This window comes from Vipera berus, assembly GCF_964194415.1.
Source record: "Vipera berus genome assembly, chromosome: 5".
Classification (NCBI taxonomy): domain Eukaryota; kingdom Metazoa; phylum Chordata; class Lepidosauria; order Squamata; family Viperidae; genus Vipera; species Vipera berus.
The window spans coordinates 42,909,833-42,934,070 of NC_138207.1; the positions used below are offsets into that span (position 1 = coordinate 42,909,833).

The following is a 24,238-nucleotide window of genomic DNA, read 5'->3' on the forward strand; positions in this document are numbered from 1 at the left end:
TATACCCCAAGACCTTCCTTGAGAATTCTCAGTGATGCTTTCAATTTTGCCTTTCAAACAAGATATTATATTTGGGGCCAGAGTACTCCAGGATGGCTACATCATTCAGACAGATCTGTGTGTGTGTGCGCGCGCGTGTGCATTTGTGCATGTTTGTCTTTTGTTCCTATTATTAATATTTTGGAATAGTTTATAGTCTTTTTATTAACCAGGTATTTTGCTTTTTCCTCTGCAGGAGTTTTTACCAGTTTGAAGCAGCGTGGGATAGCTCCATGCATAACTCTTTGCTCCTGAATCGTGTTACCCCTTACAGAGAAAAAATCTACATAACCCTCTCTGCTTATATTGAGGCAAGACATATCAGCGCCTTTATAATACTCTCTGTGCAATTGTCAAATCAACATTGGCATCTGCAAGGCTGTGTTTCAAAATCTGTATGATGCCAAGCATCACCTCATGATCCAAGTCCACCCTTTTCTACATGCATGTAATCAGGAATATAGAATGATTTAGATAGTGTTTAATACTTTGTTACCAATGATATTCAGCCTTGGCTGATGCTGATACTGAGGCCAGATCATATTAGGAACTTGATGAACGTGAGGCATGTGGGCTAGATTCAATATTCCCTCCAAAATCCCAGAAGAAGACAATAACAAACGAAATTATGTAGGGATTCAAAAAAATTACACAGATATAGAAATGTAATCACCAGTTTAAACTTGTTGCTTTTAAAAAATAAAAATTCACTGTATATGTGAAGGAGAAGCAGAGCCTGGGATCAGAGTCAAAAGAGGAATCAGTCTGGAGTTGTTACATTCTCATAAATGGTCCAAGTCCTGCTCCTCCTGAATTCAGTTAACTCTTATCCAGCACCAGTATAGTACTGGCCATTAGTTGACTAAATTTTTGTGTATAAATCAACTTAACTGGAGCTTAATGTGTGGTCCTGATTTTTTAGGCCTGACAGTATAATAAGATTATGCTTTCATTTCAGATGGAGAACTGCACCCAACCTGCTGTGGTCACCAAAGATTTTTGCATGGTCTTTTACTCCAGAGATGCCAAGCTCCCTGCTTCTCGATCAATCCGCAATCTTTTTGGAAGTGGAAGCCTTCGAGCTTCAGAAAGGTAAGAAAGGCTAGAAGGCAAGCACATCTTATTAGGATAAAGAATATACTCCTGATCAACTGACATGGAAGCTGTATGTGTATATCTTAGTAGACATTAGTAGTGTTACGTTCACAGTCTCAGCTAAGGGCTGTTAGGCTCCATATGAAACTTTCAGCTTAACTGAGTAAAATGATTCCTTGAATGTACCATATTCATAAGAGTGGTGTATCTTCTATTAGCTTGTTCTGTTTTTCACTTTCTGCTACAGTAACCGTGTGACTGGGGTCTATGAGCTCAGCCTCTGCCGAGTTGCTGATGCCGGAAGTCCAGGTAAGACGTTTTGTCTTTATGAAAGGGTCTACATGAGGTGTTGGGCTTATACTTAAACAAGAGGGATATAGCATTAGAAGGCAAGATTTGTTCCTATAACTTACAAAATGTGAATGTGTTGCATGTGCTTGTAGATCACAGCTAGGCTGAATAAACATTTCCTCTGTAGGTATGCAAAGGAGACGAAGGCGTGTGCTGGACACCTCTGTGGCCTACGTACGAGGAGAAGAGAATTTAGCTGGGTGGCGACCCCGAAGTGACAGTCTCATCTTGGATCATCAGTGGGAACTGGAAAAATTGAGTCTTCTACAAGAAGTAAGACTCTAGCCTGAGGCCTGCCCAACTTAGTCCTGCCCAACTAATGGGCAGGTGGCAAGAGCAGATTAATGTAGAGTAAAATACTTAAAATACTCTTCACTATCCCAGATGCCCTCTAGCTGTATGAATTCTAACTTGCACAATTCTCCACCTGGCATGGCCATTCGTGATAATGGAAGGTGTCAATAGCAAACTAGCTTTTCTTTCCATAGGTTGAGAAAACAAGACATTATCTGCTCTTGCGTGAGAAGCTGGAGACAACTCAGCGCTTAGGTCTGGATTCCTTATCCTCAAGCTCCAGTGAAGAGTCTGATTCCCGCAGCACATCTTATGTCTCATCTCCAATCTCTGCAGATGGTACCCCAGAAGGGAGGCCTTTACCTCTTGACATCCCTAGTGAGAGACAGAAAGAACTTGCAGTCAAGGTATAGAACATGGAATATGCCTATCGGCTGGGATAGGGCTGGAAAAGTGGACCATATTTTCTTTAAGTATAAGATCATCTGAAGGGATCTGAATAGTCTCTGCAAGTTCCAATAATATTTTTTTCTGAAAGTAACAGTCATTTCTGAATAAAGAGATAACATTTCTTAGCAGGAAAGCTTTCTCAGCAAAAAGCATTTCCTTAATTTGAAGGCCCATTGAAAATATCTGTAGATTTCTACAATACATGTACATGGTGATAATTTCCAGCTGCACTAGTTTTTATCATCAGTTATAAATATTTGTTTTGTGCTGTTACAAAAATTATTATTTTCCTCCACTTCTGCAAAGGATTGAACATTTGAGCGAAGTCCTTATTAATCTTTGCTGCCCTTGGAGAGAAAAAGAGAGAAAGGAGAGAGACATATATTGTACGTTGAGGGGCAAACAGAAAGGCAGGAAGACTGTCCATAGGAATAAGTTATCCAAACTTGTTTGACTACAGGTTGTCCTCACTTAATTACCGGTCAAGTGGTTGAATGACCATTCAAAGTCATGACAGTCTTGACATGTCGCAGAAAGAGTGCTTCACAGCCTGTAAAGCACTTTTCACAGTTGTAAAATGACATGCTGCCCCAACCCCCATGGTCAAATGACTGCATTTGAGGCACTTGTCATATTACATTTACAACCAGTTGCGGCATCCCATGGCCATGTGACCATGAATTGGAGATGCTGGATTTGCTTAATGACCACACAGTTTATTAATGACAATGATGACTCACTATATGATTGTTATAAATGCAATTGTAAAATCAAGTCAGGTCGTGTGGTGATCCTCTAACAACCATCCAATTGTGATGGTAAATAGAGGATTACCTATATAGTTAATTTTTGTTCTCAGAATCAAAACTGTTTTCCTTTCTCTTTCTCCATTTTTTTTTGCAGTGCTTGCGCCTTCTTACACACACTTTCAACAGAGAGTATAGCCATAGCCATGTGTGTGTCAGTGCAAGTGAGAGCAAGGTAAAATACCTACTGTGCTTTTGTACCTATTTACTCTTTGCTATTCACTCTTATTAACTCCCATATTTTAAAACCTAATCCATTTCGGAATTGACTCCCAGGGTACCAAATAGAGCTAATACATTTAGCTTTGGATACATTGGATTTTTGGACAAAAAAGTAGACTAATCTATATACAGTAAAGTATCAATCCCACTGCATCTGAAATGTTCTCATCCTGAACTTCTACTTTGTGTTGTGGAACAAATTACAAGTTGCCATAGAGCAGGGGTGTCAAGCTCAATTTCTTTGAGGGCCACATCAGCATTGTGATGCCCTCAGGGGGGCTGGGTGAGCATGGCCCACTGGGTGGGCATGGCTGCAGTGCTTACAGCTGACTGGGTGGGCGGGGGTGGGGTGGGCATGGCCACCTCAATGTTGCTTGATGAGGGGACACCTGTGGGGGCTGGGCAGGGTTGGGGGAGATCCAGGGGTTCTCTGATGGGTGGGACGGTGGGCAGAAAGCTCGTCCTGCAGGGTGAGGGTGCCGTTGCCGTGGAGCAAGGCAAGGTGAGGCTGCTGCCTAACACCATCGGCCCCTGCACACAGAGGCCAGTGAGCGCATGTGGGCTGATAGTGTTTGTCAGCAGCCACAGTCTGCCGTCCCCTGCAAATACTGGGCCAGCCCTCCAGCAGCAGGCGGAGTAGGGGAGGTGAGGGGGGAGGCACGTGATGCAGACTGCCCGACATGCCTACTGCGTCTCATCTGTTTTTGCTTGCAGTTGGAAAGCAGGTCGCTGCTGGTCATCTCCTCGGCCCCCTTGCAGATCTTGCCCTTGGCCTGTGCATGGAGCCTGTTCCCCTCATGCACCCGATGCACCTTGGCCCTGCCTCAGGCCGGCCCTGCCGGCAGCTTGCACAGGTCCACTCGGCCACTGCTGCTGCCTGGAGCGGCAGGCCTGCCTGGCATAAAGGAGGTGAAGCAGCCAGCTAGGAAGCTCAAGTAGAGGTGGTAGAGCAGGGCCATGCCCAGCAAGCAAAAGGCCATCCCGAGCAGGGAAAGCCAGATCCCCATTGGTGCCATGGCTGCCCAGGCCCAGCCAGAATTGCATGCCTGCCTCCCCCCCATCTCTGCTGGGGCTGGGCAACCATGGTGCCAACGGGGATCCGGCTTTTCCCACTCAGGGTGGCCTTTTGCCTGATGGCCCTGGACGTGCTCTACCATCTCTACTCGGGGCTTCCTAGCCAACCAGTTCACCTCCTTCGTGCTGGACAGGCCTGCAGCTCTGGGCAGCGGCCTAATGGACCTGCATGAGCAGCTGGCAGCTGTGGTGGGTACCGAGGTATGTGAGGGGAATGCGCTCCACCCACAGGCCAAGGACAAGACCCATGAGGGGGCTGAGATGACCAGTGGCGACCTACTGTCTAAAAAGATATGGGATGGAGTAGGCGTGTCCAGCAGTCCACATCATATGCCCCGACTCCATGTGCTGCCAATGCCCCTGCAGCACTTCTGCTGGAGGGCTGGCCCAGTATTCACTGTGGGCTACGCAGCCCCTGCTGCTGGACGTCAGCCCCCGTGTGCTCACCGCCTCCTGTGCGTGTGCCTTGGGGGCTGCCGGGCAGGGCAGGGCCGGAGCCAGGGCAGCGGGGGCCAGTCCCTCGCCATCTCCAGGACTTCCCCTTGGGCCAAATATCAGCCAATCGTGGGCCAGATGCAGCCCGCGGGCCTTGTTTGACATGTCTGCCCTAGAGGGCTTATTCTAACTTCATTCTAATGTCCTAAACTCGTAATATTTTTCTCTTTTACTACATATACTTCCTTTAGAAGAATAAATGGTAAATGCGCACAATTTGTAAACATTAGGGTGCCTGTTTTCTGATAAGATCCTAAATATATACTCTAGTTGCAAAAGTGCTGAAGCATGCAACCAAATTTGGAGATAATTGTTTTCAGACAAGCATATCCAGTAACAGATTCTTTTTATACCCAGCTGTCTGAAATGTCAGTGACTTTGCTGAGAGACCCTTCCATGTCAGGCCTTGGTAGTGCTACTTTGACCCCCTCTTCAACCTGTCCATCCCTGATTGAAGGCCATTATAGTGCTACAGAAGCCAGGTAAGAAAGGTAGCAAGGTTAAAAAATGCCGGGGTTGTTTATGTATCAAAGGTGCATAGTTTTACCGTGAAAAATAAAGACCATTGGTCAAAAGGTAATTGAAGCTATAAGCCTGCTTTTCTCTGCAGAACTCTCCAGCTCCCTTCCAGGGCAGAAAGTCCTGAAATTGAGCTCACAATCGAAGGAGAGAAGAAGAAATCCCCTGCTTGCGGGCCTGAGGACGATAAGGAAATCCAGCGCCTGTTGGTTCCTGATATTCAAGAGATTCGGGTCAGGTAAAAACTATGGGCAAGTGGAAAAATAAGCAACTTGGGCAAAACTGTGAATTTTATTCCAATCATTATGAGCTGGACCAGATTAACAGAGGAGTCATCTCATTCCAATTATATTGACCCATCCCGCCCGTCAGTCTTCCAGATGTGCCAGTGACCACAAAATTGCTCCGTAGGATTGATTATTGAGTATACGTTGTGAAGTTTGTATGTGGTTACTAAGTGGGATGCCAATGTGTCTCCTCCACAGCCCTATTGTCTCCAGAAAAGGCTACCTACACTTTCTGGAACCCCATACGAATGGGTGGGTGAAGCGCTATGTGGTTGTGAGACGCCCCTATGTCTACATCTACAACAATGACAAAGATTCTGTGGAGAGAGCAGTCCTCAATCTCTCATCAGCTCAGGTGGAGTACAGTGAAGACCAGCAGGCAATGCTAAAAGTAAGAACAAACTTTGTTAAAATAAGTGTCCCTGCAACAAATGCTTTGCCTTTTTAAGATTCTGAGTCAGTTTTCACACATATATAGACTCAAAAACAAGCCAAGGAAATTTTAGTTTTAATGTATTCGGTGAATTCTGGGTCCGCTTTTCATGGAGATGTTTTCAAGCTGCCATTTCTTCCCTGGAAGGTTATTTTTTTCCCCTTCCCCTTTCTTTTCTAGGAAATACAATGATATGGTTGCTTTTGGAATCACTGTAAATAGGACCTAGGTTTAAGGTAGTAAATCACCAGCTAAGATGACTGTCAGATAAATATACTGCTAAACTGACAGCAATCATTTTAAGAGCCAGTTTGGCTTAGTGGTTACGGAATCAGGTTAGAAGGCAGGAGACTGTGAGTTCTAATCCCATGAAAGCCGATTGGGTGACCTTGGACCAGGCATTCTTTTAGTCCAACTCCCATCACAGGTTAGTTGTTGTGGGGAAAATAAGAGGAGATGTGTTAGATATGTTTGCTTCCTTATGTATAAAAACAATAAAGGCAAGATATATTTATAATAAATATATTAATAATTTGATGAATGGATTTGTGGGGGATGAGAACAAATAACCAAACTCATTCTGATTAATGTGGGTTGCAAGTCCCATATTAGCAAAAGGAACACGTGCATCAAATATTTCAAAACCAGGGCTGTTGCAATATGGATTGTTAAGACTGTATGTAAGCAAAATATGGGTCTGGGATCACATGGCTTGATTTCTGTAATTTGTAGTCATTATAGTTGCAGTCGCTATATACCGTAGTCATCCTGTTCTTCTATTAATGAGTCTAACTAGCAACTTTTTATTTGGTTTAGACCCCTAACACTTTTGCTGTGTGCACTGAACATCGTGGAATTCTGCTGCAAGCAAGCAATGATAAGGACATGCATGATTGGCTGTATGCATTTAACCCTCTCCTGGCTGGATCAATAAGGTAACTGAATGCCTTAAAAGGCTCCTCTTCGGAATGGCTTTCCCAAGATGTCTTCCTTAAGATGTCTTGCACAGCTCCCATTGCTGGATAGCTGACTTAAAATTATGGAAGGAACCAACTGAAAAAGGCTCTTCTAGAAGAAGAGTAAAGCATTTGCACTACCATTACAGATGTGCAACCTGATTCAGTTGAGATTCCTGCACCTGGATGGAAGTCTGAAACGTAATTCCCCTGTTTTTTTTCTCTCAAGCCTTTACATTTGTTCTATCTTGGCTTCTCCAACAGATCCAAATTGTCAAGACGAACAACAACCCAGGCAAGAATTTAACTTAAAAGAGCTGCTCACCTCAAAAAAACAGAAAAGTGAAATAATGGGTGCTGTTGGAAGATCCCCATCTGAAATTTGGATTTTTCCTGTCATTCATCTCCTCAGATGCCTGTGCCACAGAGTGATCCATCATGAGTTACAGCTTCATTGGGCAAACTCATTTCCCTTATGTAATTTTAAAAGGGTGATATTCCCTGGAATTCTTGCACATATGTGATCTTCCACTCTTCTCATTATTGGGTGGCTTATGACTACTAACAAAGCAAGAGCTTTTTTTCTTTTGTTTTTTTTAAATTCCTAAATCAGTTGTTCAATTTAAAGAGAGGAATTTGCAAGAGTGAAAATTAATGCTATTTAAAGAGATAAAAGTGATAGAATTACGTGCTGCTAATTCATAACTTACTGTTGACATTTTACAAATTACTTGATAAAGAGTAGTATGAGATTATATTTATAAAGTATTTATTTCTATTCACTGAAAATAATATGCATTCTGTTAATCATATGTTTTGGGGTCTCCCCAAACTTATGCATATTCCTGATGCTGGACTGCATTTTTGGTAAAGGAAGAGATACCCAAGGCAGCCAGGGTGGTGATGCAAAAGAATCCATCTCTGTTTTATGTGGCTATCTTTATTTTCTTTTCAAGCTGCATTTGCTGTCTGCACATTCCTTTCTTCTATTTGTTTAATTAACAGCAGTCTCCCTCCTTACCCCCTCCTGTCCACCAATACAGAGTTTCTATTTTTTTTTAAATGCTGTGATTGAAGGCAAAGGAACAGCAACAGAAAATAGAGGAAGCATGGGGTTTTTTTTCCTTTTTTTTGGTAGAGTGGCTTACATTTTTCCTTGTTGGATAAAATGAAGCTGTAAATACATACCAGACTATAAGCAGTGACCCGCTGGATTGGATGGCTGGCCAATCTAGACCAGCAGCTTGTTCTCACAGTGGTTAACCAACTGCACAAGGAAGCCCACCAGTCTCCTAGCAGATGGCCTTCTGAGGCAGTCACCCTGCCATCAAGACTAATAGCCATCAATCCCCACTGTTTCTGTGAAGTGGTCCAACCCTTTTTGTAGCCAGTCAAGCTGGAAGCCAGCACCGTATAATTTGCGAAGGAAAAGTTTAAGCAGGTCCTCCTCCCAAGTATTACTTTGCTCCCAGAAGTAGCTTCCCTATATTGCTTTTCATTAATTAAAAAAGAGCCCATGAAGAGGGAAGTAAAGCAAGCCCTGACCTTCTGTGTTAATGAGGATGAACAGCTGGCACTCAACTTGTGCTGTTCCTAAAAGGAAAATGCCGGGAGAGGACTGCTTGACCCTTTCCCTGTTGCCAAATATGATTCATGGCATGGAAGAGTTTTTCTTTACCCTCCTGCCCTTTCACCGAATTAGGGCTGTAGTTCCCAGACTTCCCTGTCAACATGAGCATAGTAGTTCTACATGCATGGAAGATAACAGATGAAAGAAAGCTAGCAGGACCGGGAGAAGTCGGAATGCTTCTCCTTAGCAATGTCATAAGATAATATTCCATTATGGCATAATATAGCCGTTTGAAAGTGTATGGTTGCACTCTTTGAGAAGGTAGGATGATAGACAGTGCAATCTCTAGAGATGGTGTCTAGTCTTCCCACAGCAAAGAAATAACTATTTGCTGGTTGCACTTAAAACTGATCGTCTGAAAAAGATAGTTTGTTGTTTTCTTTTCTGAGAAAAGTAGATTTAGAGAATACAGTGGGAATATAGTAAAGGTGAAAAGGATCTTTACACAGGAAAGGGTATGCCTTTATTTCTCTCACCATAGGAAGTGAAGCTGTTAAAAATCTCCTTCAAAATATACTTATCTCACTGCTTTTTTTTTCTTTTTCAAGTGTTAAAAAGAGTTCCAAGTGGAATGGACCAATTGGAAAATGAAACTGACCAAAGCATAGACACTGAAAAATAAATTAATCCCTAGCACTAAAAGCACTAAAAGCAAAAGTGTTCTATCTCAGTTCTTGTCTTTGGTGTGTGTTTTTTAAAAAATAAAATGGGTATCTACGTAAGCCAACTTTTGGCAAGCCTCTGAAGATCCCTAGCTCTTCTAATATATGTTCCTAGGAATATGGCATATTTCACTAATAGTGAATCTTGATTTGCACAGCATGGATACACTTTGGTTTCACTGTCTCCCATTTTTTTGTTGCATCCATTGGTCCTCTGTGTGATGCCCAGATGAAAGTCTGTTTAAGGATTATACTGTTTGAATTTCACACGCACGTGATGTGAGATGTGTGAATATAAAGGCAAGAATGTCAGAATCCCTTCTGCATAGATTCAGTGGATTGGCAAAAGTGTCCAGTTTCAGCAGGAATAATTCTACTAGACTAGAGAGAAATTCTAGAATCCTTTAATAATGCTGTAGTCTCTGGCTGGAAAATACTTGCTGGGTTCACAAACATTATCAAGCTTACACTGTTATGCGAATCCAGATGATGTGGATTGTTAGCAGTTTTATGATTTGGTGTGTTACATAGAATTAGTTAGCTGTGATTTATTCTGTAAACCATGACTTAATGGCGTTTGAACACAGCCACTATATAACTGTGAGATTTTCTACGTATTTCCTTCTGATTAGCTCTCTTAAGATAGCATTTCTTTCCTTCAAGAAATTCCCTTCTTATCTAAAGGGCAAAGCCTAGTAGCTCCAATATCTTACTGATCTGGGGTCAAATTGAGAATTATGGACCCCTCCAGACATTGCTGAACTGCAGTACCAACTGCTGCCTGAAGCGTAATGATGAAAGATGTTGGAAGCTGTAGTTCAGCAAATCTATGAGGAATCCAGGTTTCCATCCTTTTACCTAACGTAAACACTTGTCTTTCTCTTTTAAGAATTATTCTTAGCACTAGTGCTTAATTCTGATCAGTCAAACATTAATTAGGTTGAGGCAACTGTTTGGGCAGAGTATGTTTTCAGAATGTGCTACCCTGATTTAAATGCACAAGAAAGGTATTTTTACTGCCCGTTCAGTGAGAAGATTTAAGAGATTGTCAGGTGATTTATTTACTTTAATCTTTTACTCTTTGTGTTTGCAAAATAGAAAAGAATTATAATCGTGACTTTAAAAACAGCCTTGATAGGCAATTTTACTCATTTCAGCTTTCCAGCCTGAAGCTGCTTCCAGACAACGTGTTTACACTGAAATTGTATGTCTTGTTCATTCCTATTTAATGAGGAATTAACACCACAAAGTCATCCTCCAGTAACCCTTGTGTTTTCTAGTGGTGTTCCTGCCTTTTTTTTTTAAACGGAAGAAAATCACACTTTAGGGAAAGGAATAAATAAGCGGCAATATCTATTTGAAGCTGTGCTGGCTGGGAAAACTTATCTAATTTAGGACAGTTAGGAAAATTTGTCACTGATAGGAGAATGACATTTGGGAATGCCTTTCGTCTTTTGTGTTCCTTGCCATGAATTTCTCACTGCAAGGCCATTTCATGTTTTCTAGTGCAGTTCCTTTTCTCAAATGTTCTGTCATTTTAACACTTGTGATTCATTTGGTTGTTCTTAAAAAATACCCAAGGCAGATTAAGGCTTATGTTTGATTTAAAACAATAGTTCCCAATATTTTTCTTTATATAGATACATTATCAGCAATGGTTTTGTGGAACACCACATAAGCCAGTGACTAGCATGGTAATGCTTGTGAGTATCAGAAGATATGACCCTTAAAGCATCCAGAAAACTTCAAAATTAAATGTTTTTCTTTTTTTAAAAAAAAATAAATGGCTGAAATCATACCATGAAGTTTGGAGTAAATGTGCCAAAATTTGGTGATCTAGTTAACTTTTCGCTCTTATGTTTCAAGCACTTTCATTTTGGTGTTCATGCTCTGTATCACCTAATATTCCCTAAGCTACATTGGGAACCACTGATCTCTAAAGCAACTCTGCTCTTGGTTATTCCATTTGCAACTACTTCTCAAAGGAAGCTGAGATACTTGTTCCCTCTCTGAGGAAGTTTTATTAAAATCTACAACACAGAGGTTAGCTATTTAATTAGATTTGGCATACTTTGTTATATATTTAAATAGTTGCATTACATCATTTTTGTAGCAAATAATTGAAATTTTTAGAAATAATCCCGTAATCTGATCCTGAGATGATGGTGATGATTAGTTTTTCATTTAATAGTGATTCTTGGTCTCTTATTAATATCTGGCCTATCACCCACCAAACTAAATATTTAAGTAGACCAAATAAAACCTAATTGGTAAACAGCAAATGAGTTCTGTTGAAATTTACTATATCTCTAGATGCTGGAAGCCAACTTGAGGAAAATATCTTAGTACAACCTGCAAATGATTACTAGTTAGCTAGTTTCACAATGTCCAATGGGGCTTTCTCCTGGATAAGTGTGCAGAAGACTGCAGGCTTAGAGATCTTAATACACTCCTTTCAATAAAGGAGAAAGTTAAAGAAGTTAGGAAAGTCTGTTCTTTTTGACCATATATTCTGTATCAAAACTTTTATAAATGGTACCCACTATGAATACTGTTTTGCACTATAGAGCTGATATTATTCCCACCCAGCACAGTTCATGAGATACAAAATCAAAAGGATTAGAATGATATCCTTATTATTGAGACAAAATCAGGTAACTGAAGTCTTTTAGTTCCTTATACAAATCTGAAATTGTCAGATATTTCATTATAATAACAATATGTTATGTCAGTATTCTTGCTTGTATATATTTAGCTCTTCAAATTAAGCAATCAATAAATATGTACTATCAAGTGCACTGGAAAGAAAAAATAAAAAATGCTTGAGTGGATTGTGGATAGATTAACGGTGGAACATGCCTTAGGTCAGCCAACCTGAAGAGCATGTACTTCCACGGTGGGATGGTTGGGTTAAAGCTTGATCTCATGCTGTATTTCATGTTTTTTGGGCCAGCAAACCTATAAAGAACATGAGAGTTTTGAGTTAAGAGATCAAAGGTTTGACCCACAGCCCTTAGATCAGCAGAAATATTTTGATCAGAATGTAAAAAAATAAGGGATAGAAATGAGTTGGTGAATTCCGATCTCAACAAATTGACTGTAACATATCATATATCAAGCAAGATGCAGTTTTCTGCTGGAGTGAATATCCTCAAGTGATTGTTATTTATAATAGGATAGTGAAGACCTAATTGCCAGCACATCATATTTCTTGGCCCCTGTATTACTAGGGGTCCTGTTTCATTTATTGCTGGAAAAAAATCAACTTGGTAAGAAATGCTATTCAGACTTCAGCTGAAATAGAGGAATCTCTATTGATTTATTGTAATCCTTTTGACTTTGTTTGAATGTAAACTTTTAAAATGTTTTTGCAAAGTGCCTAGTTCCAGTAACAACAAGGCCTTTGCTAAAAAGAAAATTCTTATTCGCTTTCCACCCCAGTATGTTCATATTTTGGGAGTCTTATCAATAGGAAACCTCTTAACATGAAATGCAACAGGGTAAATTTTTAACTCTACTCTTTCTTATACTCCCACACCCTAGGTGGCAATCTCAAGAGGGAAGTTAGTTATTATAATATGATATAATAGAACAAAATTATGATATTGTACTAACTCATACATTTCCATAAAATATACACACTAGAAGTTGATGTTTATTTACTGAGTGGCAGTTTTCAGTTTCTTCAGCTGCACACACCAAGGGAGGCATTTATCCCATAAAGAAGTTCTTTCTATCACTTTCCAGTAGATTAATCCAGGATAATAGACTTGAATATTATCATAAAAGCAACAGAAATGAAAGGAAAATGATTAGCCAAGAATAACAAAAACACCATAAGGAAATTGCATACTTCTGGTAACCTGCGGCTATAACACAAGACATTTAACTGTTTAATATGCTATTACTGTCTCTTTCTCTGTCGTGTATTCAATTGCATATACAGTATGGAGGATTTCTAACATTCATAAGCTGAGATTCAGTATCAAGATTTTCTGTATAATAACAGAGGTTACTTATTTTAATTTTTCTTATTGTTTTGCCTGTGCTTCCATTATCTAGTTTGTCTACATGAGTTCTTCCTGTGATGCCATCTCCAAATGCTGGGAGACTATTTCTCTTGCTTTGTACAGTATATATGTGATTGCTGTGGGAACACCCTTTACCACTGTATAAATAACAATACCGAAGTAATGAGTCTAGTTTTCTTGATGTCTTAAATTATGAGTGTTGGAAATTAGGGTCTTAAACTGTTTGTGTACACTTCAGGCACTGTTCAGTTAAAGAAATAAATGTGGCATTTATGCAAATACTAGGCTGTGTTTTTGACTGTTTTTTTAATCAAAAGTTGCTATATTATAAAAATTATTTGAATGCCAGAGGTAACCAGAAATAAACATGTTGCAAAATAATCCCTTCAATTCATAAGGGACAACTTCATGAAATGATTAACACTGATGCAGTAAAGCATACTGTGGTTTGGACCAATATGCTGTCCAAAGCATGAATAGTCCAGATTGTGGCTACATCTCTTCCAATTGACCTAATAATTTATTCAGATTACAAAATAATAGATTATGCCTCCACATATCATCTGAATTTGGTCTGATAAGTTAATTCTTCATTTCCAATCCTCACTTCTAGTGGCAAAAGAAGAGGCAAAGATCCATTCCTGCAGCAGCATTCCTGCAAGTTCTTTTTCCATTTTCATCTGCAGCCATGCATGCTTTTTCCCCTGCCATATAATAGGGTTGAGGAAACGTTAGCTTTCCCTAACTGAGCTAACTAGGTGCACTATACACAGGAAAGTGCTGGATAGCTGGATAGCTGGATAGCCAGTATTGGCAAAAATGATTTTGGTATCAATTTGGTAGAGGCACAATCAGCAAACTATTTCCTACTACAGATGTCATGGAACTTTGTAATTAAGTGAAACTTAGCACATTGTACAAAATATCCCACAGGCCTCATCTCCCAAACTAAGACAGTGGGGATATCAATACTCTATGCTGTTATGGAAATACAAGAAGGTCATTTTATCTTTCTTACAATCAGACCAGCTGTGCAATTTTCTTGCCTTCTAATTTTCAAAAGTAATGAGAATAATCCTTTACATTTAATATTTTAATGTATTATAAAATATTTTTTATTTCAAAAACAATAAGCTCTGAAATATCATAGTACAAAGAAAATTAGGAAGCAATGAATAAACTGAAATTGTTCACCAAGCTAGTATTTGTGTTACAAATGTGGTTGCATCATTTGTTAAAAAATTTAGCAATGATTGTTAGATTAGGGGAGATAAGCTTTTATATGATACTTAAAAAATACAACCAAGCGTACATTTGCCAAGAGTGTTTAGGGGAATCTAATAAAAGGGCCCTGACAGCGGCTAATTTTGATATATTAACCCAGTTTCCTTTAGCTCTGAATTATTTTTTCTACTTGAAACTAAACATTGCTAAACTAAACTTGAACTTAACTAAACTAAACTTGAAACTAAACATTAAGAAAACCAAGATCATGGCACCCAGCCCTCTCAATTCCTGGCAAATAGATGGGGAAGAAACAGAGGTAGTGACAGATTTTATTTTCCTGGGCTCCAAGATCACCACAGATGGGGACTGCAGCCAAGAAATTAAAAGACACTCCTGGGGAGGAAAGCCATGGCAAATCTAGACAGCACACTAAAAAGCAGAGACATCACCCTGCCAACAAAAGTGTGTATAGTCAAAGCTATGGTCTTCCCAGTTGCAATGTATGGCTGTGAAAGTTGGACCATAAGAAAGGCTGAGCGCCAAAGAATTGAAGCCTTTGAACTATGGTGCTGGAGAAGACTCCTTGGACTGCATGGCGATCAAACCGGTCAGTCCTAGAGGAGATCAACCCTGACTGCTCTTTAGAAGGCCAGATCCTGAAGCTAAAACTCAAATACTTTGGCCACCTAATGAGAAGGAAGGACTCACTGGAGAAGAGCCTAATGCTGGGAAAAGTTGAGGGCAATAGAAGAAGGGGACGACAGAGAATGAGGTGGCTGGATGGAGTCATGAAGCAGGAGGCGTGAGCTTAAATGGACTCCAGAAGATGGTAGAGGACAGGAAGGGTTGAAGGAACGTTGTCCATGGGGTTGCGATGGGTCGGACACAACTTCGCAACTAACAACATTTTTTCCTACTTCACATGCCATTTGTCATCAAATTCATGTATTGTATAATTGTAAAAGCCTTATTGTGAACAAAGATCTACTAAGGCACCCTGCTGCAGACTGGAAGTAATCTATAATTTCCATAAATTTCTACTAACCTTTTTCTAAGAGTTCCTCCTCATATCATAGTAGCAAAAATCTGTATGTAACGTAATTAAAATGCTGAAATAGAAATGCAGCCCTCACATTACAGTAACAGTGTTACTCAAATTATGTCTAACTAAAAACTTTTTTTTAAAAAAAAAAATCTTAGCAAACGGTTTCCAGCGGTGGTCTTTTCCTCTTTTTCTTTCAACTTGCTGTCAACCGCTCATGCTTCACTACCGTCACTTTTTTTTAAAAAAAAATTATGGTCATCGCATCTCGGCTGCAAAAATCTGAAAAAAGTACGAAACTACTTTTAGGATTTTTACAGTCCAGCGAGGAGTCCTGAGTGCTACTCGTCCCGCCCCCCCCCCCACGACCCCCCCCCAGGAAGCACGGGCTACTCGGGCAGCGACTGTGGCACTTCCGTCCTCGAGTTTTTAATCTACGAATGATAAGGATATCTAGATGTAATCTAATCGCTCTCCTTGACGCACGAGACGATCCACCTTCGGAGCCACCGCCACCACAACCAGTGGACGGCAAAGGCCAGAAGCTGCGGCGCCTCCCCAAGCGGAAGAAGGCCGAGCTCCGGCGGGAACTAAATAAACCGAAGGGATCCCCGACCCAGGTTTTCTTCCAGGGCTTTGCCCTGGAACAGGGGTAGGCAACCTCGGCTCTTTTATGACTCATGGACTTCAACACCCAGAATTCCTGAGCCAGCCATGCTGGCTCAGGAATTCTGGGAGTTGAAGTCCATGAGTCATAAAAGAGCCGAGGTTGCCTACCCCTGCCCTGGAAGGAGATCGCTAAGGACCCGCCCCGGAAGTAACGAGAACGGCCCCGCCATCCTTTGTTGGGGGCCGCAGAGAAAAGACCTCAAGAGGCGGAAAACAATTCAAAAAAAGTCTTCGGACACGGGCCCTTCCCACCGGTTTAAGGCTGGTTTTAACCTCGCCCATTTGTACGGCAAGACAGCCGCGGCCACGCCCCTTCTGGCCTGACCAGGGCGGCGCTTGCGTCCTCCTGAGCCAATGATTGACAGCTAGGCCGGCCTTTGCGGGAGGAGGAGGAGGAGGAGGAGGGCCTGCCGGCGCGGCGGCAGCAGCCTCCTTAGGGCTGGATGGATCTGTTCGGGGACCTTCCGGAGCCAACTCCTCCGGCAGTGGCGGCACTCGGTGAGTGGCGGGTCCCTTTGGGAGGAGGAGTGGGCCTGAGCCTGCAGGAAACAGGCGAGCTGGGCCAGCTTTTCTCTCTCTCTCCCAGGAGCAGCCTTAGGTTTGTTTGTCTTAGGCTGCCGCGTGTATGTCTGCACTGAAGAGGCCTTCCCACGATCTCGCCCCCTTCCCGAGGAAGTAGGAAAGGGTCCGGGACCCCGGGAGGCTTCTGACGTTTTGCGTACGGAATTGTAACGCTTAGAATTAAGCCCGCTCTGCCGAGCACGATTCAACGCGCATGCGCCCGTGACCCCACAGGGAAATACACGCGTCTCTTATTGACACTCGGGGGTGACCTCTGGCGGTCACAGGTAATACACGAGTATTATCCGGACCCTGAGGAACTAACTCTTGATTCCCACCAGGTTATAGCTGGAAGGGGGAAGCAGTTAGTTGATGATAGGATTGCTCTTGCCCTAATAATTTTAAACTTGTAAAAAGGAATGTGTAAAAAAAACTGGACGCCCATTAAATGTCGACAAAGAGGTGCTGAAAACGATTAACTGTTTGGTTTCACCTGTCGGTCTTTCAATCATTTTTTTTGCAGCCCTGTTTGGCAGCACTAGTCATATTTTTGAATGCTGTATGTTAATAGATTACTCTGTGTTTGGTTTGGTTTTGTTTAGAGAAAGAGGGACAGAAAGAATCTTTGCTTTTTGATGATCTTCCTCCAATCAGCAACAGTGATTTGGGTATGATTGTTGTCTGTGTCTTGTGTTATTCTGAATTCTCTTGATTTCTCTCAGCTAATTGAATCCTTGTGCAAAGTTCCCCTAGATCAGAAATGTCCAACACAAGGCCCGGGGGCCAGATCCGGCCCGCGAAGTGGTTTCATGTGGCCCGTGAAGCCATCCTGGAAACAGTGAGGGAACGGCCCCCACTGCCTTGGCCCTGGCCCAGAGACCCTCCTTCTGCCAGAGACCCTCAGATCTGTCCCACTCCTGCCCAGGCCCCCATAGGCACCCTTGATGCGAACGATGTAGAGCTGGCCACCCAGCAGGCCATACGCACTCTAGCCACGCCCACCCAGTAGGCCATGCCCACCCTGGCCATACCCACCCGGCCCCCTGAGGGCAACTGCAGTGCTTATGCGGCCCTCAATGAAATTGAGTTTGACACCCCTGCCCTAGAGGATGTGGGAATTCAGTAGATTTATCTGGCCTGAATGACCAGGAATTTGCAGACTTGTTCCCCTGGCTGCTAGTAAAAATACAGCAATGGCTCTGTAAGGTTTTTCTGTTGGCTAGTTCCAACTTTTTCACTTGCTTTACTCTGTATGGACTTCTTGTTTGCAACATCTTGGTGCAAAGAGGCATTTGACCCAGTCCTTTTTACTTTTTACATTTCTACAAGCTTAAGTTTGCTGTCCTTAAGCAAGACTCCATTCTATTATGCATTTACATTTGACTAAGATTATTTTCCAGCAATGGAACTATAAATAATAGAAAGGCTGGTAATAGAGAAGCAAAAGCTGAATCTTAGGTTTTGTGTTCTCCATTCTTTTGTTTGATTCTGTCTTTGTGCCATAACTGAACAACTAGCATTGTACAGAAATACTAATCGTAACTACACCATAGTTATTTATCTCTGAGGTTTTTCCCTGAAAGGGAACATTTTTAGATGGATATATAAATAGGTAGACAATTTTAAAAAATACATATTTTTGTGGGAGAGCCATTAGTTATTGGAGTAACACATATTTTGCAAGAAGATCCCAGTTTCATTTCCTGTGGTGACTGGTACAGATTCAGCCTAGAGAGCTCCTTCTATTATTACCAATACTGCTTGACATATCAGTTTTCTTTTGAAGCACAACATTTCTAAACATGTGGCCAATTTTTAATTTACTTTTTAAAAAAATGTTACTATAACTTAAATTAGCAATTCACATGTTACTTTTATTGATCAATGAAATAAATTTCTGTCTACCTCTAGTTATGCCTCTTTTTATAAGCTATATTTTAACTTGAATAATGAACACAATCTTTTCCATGTCTATTTAAAAGCTATTTCTGTAAGGCCTACTTCTAAGTAAGTATAGGATTGTAGTCCTAGTGCTTTCCCCCTCATTTTTATGAATTGGATTTAGTGCCATATGTGAAATGGATAAAATTTTAAGTAGCTCTTCAGCTTGGCAGAGTTTTTTGTAGATGAAACTGTTCAAAAGTATACTTACTGTGGGATCTGACTAGGGATGTATATTTCCTTGTTTGGTTGGATTTTTTTTTAGGAGCAGGAGGTTCTTTGCTATTTGATGACCTCCCACCTGCCAGCAGTGGCAACTCAGGTGAGCCATGACTAGATTTATTTTGCTATTTATTACACTACTCTTAATAAAGTTATATTTAAGTGTTACTTGTTTAAGTACCTGTGATTCATAGCAAATACATATGGGTAATGTGTCTAAAATGATATTAGAAGATATTAGAGTAAAATGTCTCCTGTCATTTTTCTTTTTTCAGATTAGAGAATATCTATGCTGTTCATGTTTTTGTTATGATACTAATCAGGTGCTTGAATAGAGTGAGATTACTACTCTGCTGTTGCTGAGGCCACAAATACCTACACAAATTTACCTGATATCAATATTTGTGGAGAAGTAGCAGTCAGGAAATGGGTTCAGCATGTTCCCTGATGCATTTTGTCCAAATTCATCTTCTAAAGCAGCTGTTTTTATTTTACTGACCTGCATTTCCATGCAGCGTACAGTTAGGTCTGTTTACTTCAGTTTTAAATTTCAAAATGTGTGACAGCCTGGGTTTTCGATTTCAAAATATTAAAGCCAATCTAAGCTAAAGGGGAAAAAACCCAAGCATAAATAGGAGACAGAATAATGGTAGTCCAGAATGTGGCACCATATGCCATTTGGGGCACGTCACAGTATGCCCATAGAACACTGCTGCTATTTGAGTTGAACTGGCTCCCACTAGGCTTTCCAAGTGGAGTTTGAGATGCTGGCTTCCACTTTTAAAGCCTTTCATGGCATAGGGGCCAGGTTTCCTCCAGGCCCTCTTAGTCTTTTGGAAAACTTGATGTGTTTTTCCCCTCTGGCTCTCAGTTTTTAGTGGAGCCCAGTTAACGTATTTGATGTGTGCTGTGAATCAGTTTGCAAGACATCTCATTGTCTTAATTATATGTAGCCTTGTGGCTTTTACATGGTGTTGTTTTGTGAACTGATTTTATTAGTTGCCCAGAATTCTTGGACTAGGATGGGTGGCCATATAAAGTCTATAAATAAATTACAAAATTTTATTTTTCATCTTCTCATCCCACAGAGCAAGTTTCTCTTCCTGTGAGCTATGGGAAGGGAGAAAAGAGGAAGTCCATTGAAGGAGAGAAGAATGGGAGTGAAGAACTTGTGGAAAAGAAAGTTTGTAAAGGTTTTCAGACACTCTGAAGCCAAATATTTTGTTCTATTCTAGTGCTGTTCTAAATAATAAAAAAGTGAAATTGTTTTCCTAAGACGGTGTTGCTTGTAGCCACTCATAGGAATGGGAGGAGTTGCTGTACATGGATGAAATCCTTCCTGAGTATCTCTACCTTAGAGGAATTTGTGTTTCTCCCTCCTTAAGGGTACCAGTGCAAATTATAATTGTAATCATGCTGCTGTCATACATTCTGGCTGTGTTTGTTCACAGAACTAAGGACAGTCAGCTTTAAATATTACCTTTTTTTCTCACAGATGCCACTTTTAGAGTTCTTATGTTTAAAAAATTAAGCATACAGATTGCTTTTTAACCTGCATGGATTCTGTTTGCAAAAACAATATAATGCATAATTAAGATTGGTCATCTAATGTGATTAGTGCAAATTTGAAGGCTGTCCCAAATTTTTCAGTACACCACATATACTTGTGTGTTGCCAAATTTTATTATTTGGCGCAACATGACTTAATTTCTCCTGTATTGGGTGCATTGTAGTGCCATCCTGCCTAAGACATAGTGTCACGTCATAGTTTTAACCATGGCTTGCTATCTAAATTGTTGTCTTGATACATGATTTATTAGCTACAGTGAATAGGTCCAAACATCAAACTCAAACCAAAATATTAGATATGGTTTATGCAGTGTGAGAAGCCTGTCCTTATTTATCCTCTTAGTATTGTAGGGAGCATCATAGCTAAGTTGTCCCAGGTTGGATATAGAAACCCAAACGTGGTTTTAGAATTTTTCACCTGAATTATAATGTGATGGCAGTTGGATAAGGTTTTCTTAGACTCATCTGCATATGCACATTTTCAGTCAGAGGTATCATACAGGGCCTATTTACATTTTTGGTATGGATTATAATGAACAGGTTGTTAGAATTCTGATCTTTAATTTTGCTAGGTAACTGTAGTGCTTTTACACAGGAAACTTGCTGAGGGATTAAATATGGGTGTATCTTTGCTCTATTTTTCTTTAGATTCTGCAGGTATTCTTGTTCTGAAGGGTTATGTAGCAGAGAGGAAAGGTGAGAGAGAAGAAATGCAAGATGCCCATGTTATTTTGAATGACATCACGGAAGAGTGCAGTCCTTCGTCCTCTCAAATGTGAGTCATATAGTCATATTATTATTGGATTTCTGTGTTTTCCGCCTGCTTACCAGGATGGGTTTAATTGCTTGTCTGGATGGTAACTTCAACTGCTTGATTTTTTTTCAACCTTCTATAATGCTATAATGATGCAAAAAGTATATTTTCTTTTAAATGTCACTGATTTTAGGAAGCTTAACAAAAAAGAGAATGGAAGACATCCAAAAATCTCATCAGAAAGATGTCATTCACTCTGAAATGTTCTCATTTTTAATTTTTTCCAGAATAAAATGATAAAATCCAAACAAAGGAAGAAAAATAAAACATTAACTCCCCCAAAACTGAATTAAAAATACTGATAAGTAATTATGTATGTACAGTATATGTATATGCTCTTTTTAATAGACCCATTTTAAAATTATGTACCTTTTTGAGTTTTTAGCTTATTCCAGACTAGCATTTCTGTTTAATTATTTACATTTTTAGCATGATCTTCTGCTTTTATTTTTCATATTAACCAAGAAAGAAAAGATTCTTCCCACATGGAACATAAAGTTAAACTTGTGTATAAAGTAATTTGACATCACCATCTGCATGCATATGCAAGGCATTGATTATAGTAATGCAATATTATTTAATCAGCACTTATATCTAATTATGGCATAAGTAAAACAAATATAATGCAGCATGAACTAATATCAGCAAGAATCAATAATAAAATTTCTAAATACAGCCATTATTTAAATCTTTGTTGGATAAGATAAATCATAAGAAACCAATAGGAGAAGAAACTAGGAAAGATGAGAAACGAGACAGTGCTGTGGGAATTAAGTGTTCAGGAGAGTGATGGCACGGGGGAAAAAGCTATCTTTGTGTCTGGTTGTTTTGGCATGCAATGCTCTTTAGCGACAACCTGAGGGGAGAAGTTGAAAGGTCCAGGATATGAGGTGCCTCTAGATATTTTCTCAGCCCTCTTTCTAGTTTATGCAGTATACAGATCCTCAATGGAAGGCAGGCTGTTTGCGATTGTTTTTTCTGCAGTCCTAACTATCCATTGACACAAAGAAATCTTCCCATATAAAGGTCCTGAGAAAACAGATATTTAAGAGTTTCTTCAAACTTCAAGAGGTCAGACTCCAAACTACTGATCAAAAGGAGTGTCTGTGTACTTAGATTGAAGACAAGGAAAAAAATTCATAGAAGTGAAGTGTAGAATATTTTGTAAAAGTACTGGAATCTTTTCATAGCTGAACTCTTAAGGCAAGGGTCCCCAACTTCCGGTCTGTGGATCGGTACTGGTCCACGCAAACCAGTGAAGCCCCATCTGCGGGATGCAAGCAGCATGCAAATCTACACCCCCTCCAGTCCGTGGAAAAAACTCTCTTCAAGGAACTGGTCCCTGGTGCCCAAAAGGTTGGGGACCTCTGTCTTAAGGGAAGTTTTGAAATTGGAAAATTTAAAACAGATCATTTTTGTTTTGCTGAGGCTAGGAATCGTTCCTGTGTGTAGATTGCAGGAAAGATTAATTTTTTTCTGGATCCCATGTTACATTTTCTGCAGCTTCATTGATAAATACAAATTCACTATCATAGCCAACTTCAGAGTGAGAACAGTCTGTATCTATTTTTTTTATAGAACTCGTGTCTCATATTTTGCTGTTTTTGATGGCCATGGAGGAGTGAGAGCTTCAACATACGCTGCACAGAATCTGCATCAAAACCTAATAAGAAAATTTCCTAAAGGTCAGCAAAATATGGTAGTATTCTTTGAGTTCTACTTCTGTTGAGAGCCACATACTGACTTGGATCTGTTGATAGGATATACTTACATACTATCCTTGGAAAGATATACACTGATTTAAGAGTGTGTGGTAATTAAACCGTATCAAGCAGTTATCTGAAGGATAACCTGGGTAAAACTGAAATTAAATCATTGATGTGTAGACTTTCTTAATCCCACAGTCATGCAGGATTAAGCAAAATAATTTTCCTTTTCACTGTGAATGCTGAATTTTCTGTTTTCTCTGGAAGCTGCAAAGAATGGCTGGGGTGTCATAATTCTGGAGTGGGAGGTGCCAATTCTTTCTAATATTTTCTCCACTAACCCCCAGATTAGGTGTCTAATTGTTCCCTTTGGATCTATAAAACAGGAGAGGTACCCAGTGTGGAGAAAGCAATAAGGAGATGCATTTTGGATACTTTCAAACACACAGATGAGGAATTCCTCAAACAGGCTTCCAGCCAGTAAGTATATACTTATCCGGGATATAATATGTCAAGGTATTTGAAGTTGAATCTCTGTAGAAAGTTGGAGGGGATGCAGCTTTGAATGTTTTTCTTCTATCAAGCAGTTCCTGCATATGGAAAGGTAGCCATATGAGAAGAATGTTGCCTGATAGGAGAGGAAGATATTCCAACATGTATTCTGGAATGTTGCACTTGAAAATACCAGCAAGGCTTTATTATATGTGTGGGGTTCCATAAGGCCTAAGTTTTCCATCTTTGTAATGGGCTACTTGGTATCTTAAGTAGTGTAAAAATCACTTTGAGTAATTGGATTCATCTTTGTTTTGCCCCCAATTTTGGAAACCTGCAGGAAACCTGCTTGGAAAGACGGTTCCACGGCAACCTGTGTGCTGGTGATTGATAATACTCTGTACATTGCCAATCTTGGCGACAGTAGAGTAAGTCACACTGAAAATTGTGGATCCAGACTATATGTGTTTTATAGTATTAAGGGTAATTGTTTTTCTTCAGTGATAATACACAACTAGTTCAGTAAATGTTTTACAGTTTCTTTACTAAGGGACCAGGAGATCGACACAGACTCTTCTTATAACAAGCACCTTGTAGTAGCTGGGTGATTTTGGAGAGGAGTGTTCTTAGTGTCCTCTCTGTTGGATGATG

The 24,238-nt window shown here is 40.4% G+C and overlaps 2 protein-coding genes and 1 long non-coding RNA gene across 21 annotated transcripts in view; 2 read left to right on the forward strand and 1 right to left on the reverse strand.

The window, feature by feature from the left end:
- Positions 1–7,386, forward strand: part of KIF1A (kinesin family member 1A) — a gene marked incomplete at its 5' end in the record, with an annotated part of 89,435 nt that extends 82,049 nt beyond the window's left edge. For 17 of the 18 annotated variants that reach the window (XM_081328143.1, XM_081328157.1, XM_081328158.1 and 14 more), the window contains 11 exons: positions 236–350; positions 998–1,131; positions 1,382–1,443; positions 1,613–1,758; positions 1,974–2,186; positions 3,133–3,210; positions 5,184–5,308; positions 5,437–5,583; positions 5,831–6,023; positions 6,882–7,000; positions 7,286–7,386. In XM_081328143.1, coding sequence (XP_081184269.1) covers positions 236–350; positions 998–1,131; positions 1,382–1,443; positions 1,613–1,758; positions 1,974–2,186; positions 3,133–3,210; positions 5,184–5,308; positions 5,437–5,583; positions 5,831–6,023; positions 6,882–7,000; positions 7,286–7,328 — 1,375 coding nt within the window. In that variant the 3' untranslated portion in view covers positions 7,329–7,386. The remainder of the gene's footprint in view (positions 1–235; positions 351–997; positions 1,132–1,381; positions 1,444–1,612; positions 1,759–1,973; positions 2,187–3,132; positions 3,211–5,183; positions 5,309–5,436; positions 5,584–5,830; positions 6,024–6,881; positions 7,001–7,285) is intronic. The other variant, XM_081328152.1, reaches the window with a different exon arrangement.
- LOC308668323 lies at positions 5,636–16,226 on the reverse strand. The gene is made up of 3 exons (XR_014026491.1): positions 15,617–16,226; positions 12,956–13,082; positions 5,636–6,017 (listed from the first exon to the last, which is right to left on the reverse strand). It is a non-coding gene; the product is annotated as an uncharacterized lncRNA (long non-coding RNA).
- Positions 16,227–16,454: 228 nt separating this feature from the next.
- The window catches only part of ILKAP (ILK associated serine/threonine phosphatase), an 11,261-nt gene continuing 3,477 nt past the window's right edge, over positions 16,455–24,238 (forward strand). For both annotated transcript variants that reach the window (XM_081328833.1, XM_081328834.1), the window contains exons 1-8: positions 16,455–16,780; positions 17,446–17,511; positions 19,050–19,106; positions 20,095–20,199; positions 21,224–21,350; positions 22,968–23,074; positions 23,482–23,575; positions 23,928–24,015. In XM_081328833.1, the coding sequence (XP_081184959.1) occupies positions 16,726–16,780; positions 17,446–17,511; positions 19,050–19,106; positions 20,095–20,199; positions 21,224–21,350; positions 22,968–23,074; positions 23,482–23,575; positions 23,928–24,015 (699 nt within the window). In that variant the 5' untranslated portion in view covers positions 16,455–16,725. The remainder of the gene's footprint in view (positions 16,781–17,445; positions 17,512–19,049; positions 19,107–20,094; positions 20,200–21,223; positions 21,351–22,967; positions 23,075–23,481; positions 23,576–23,927; positions 24,016–24,238) is intronic.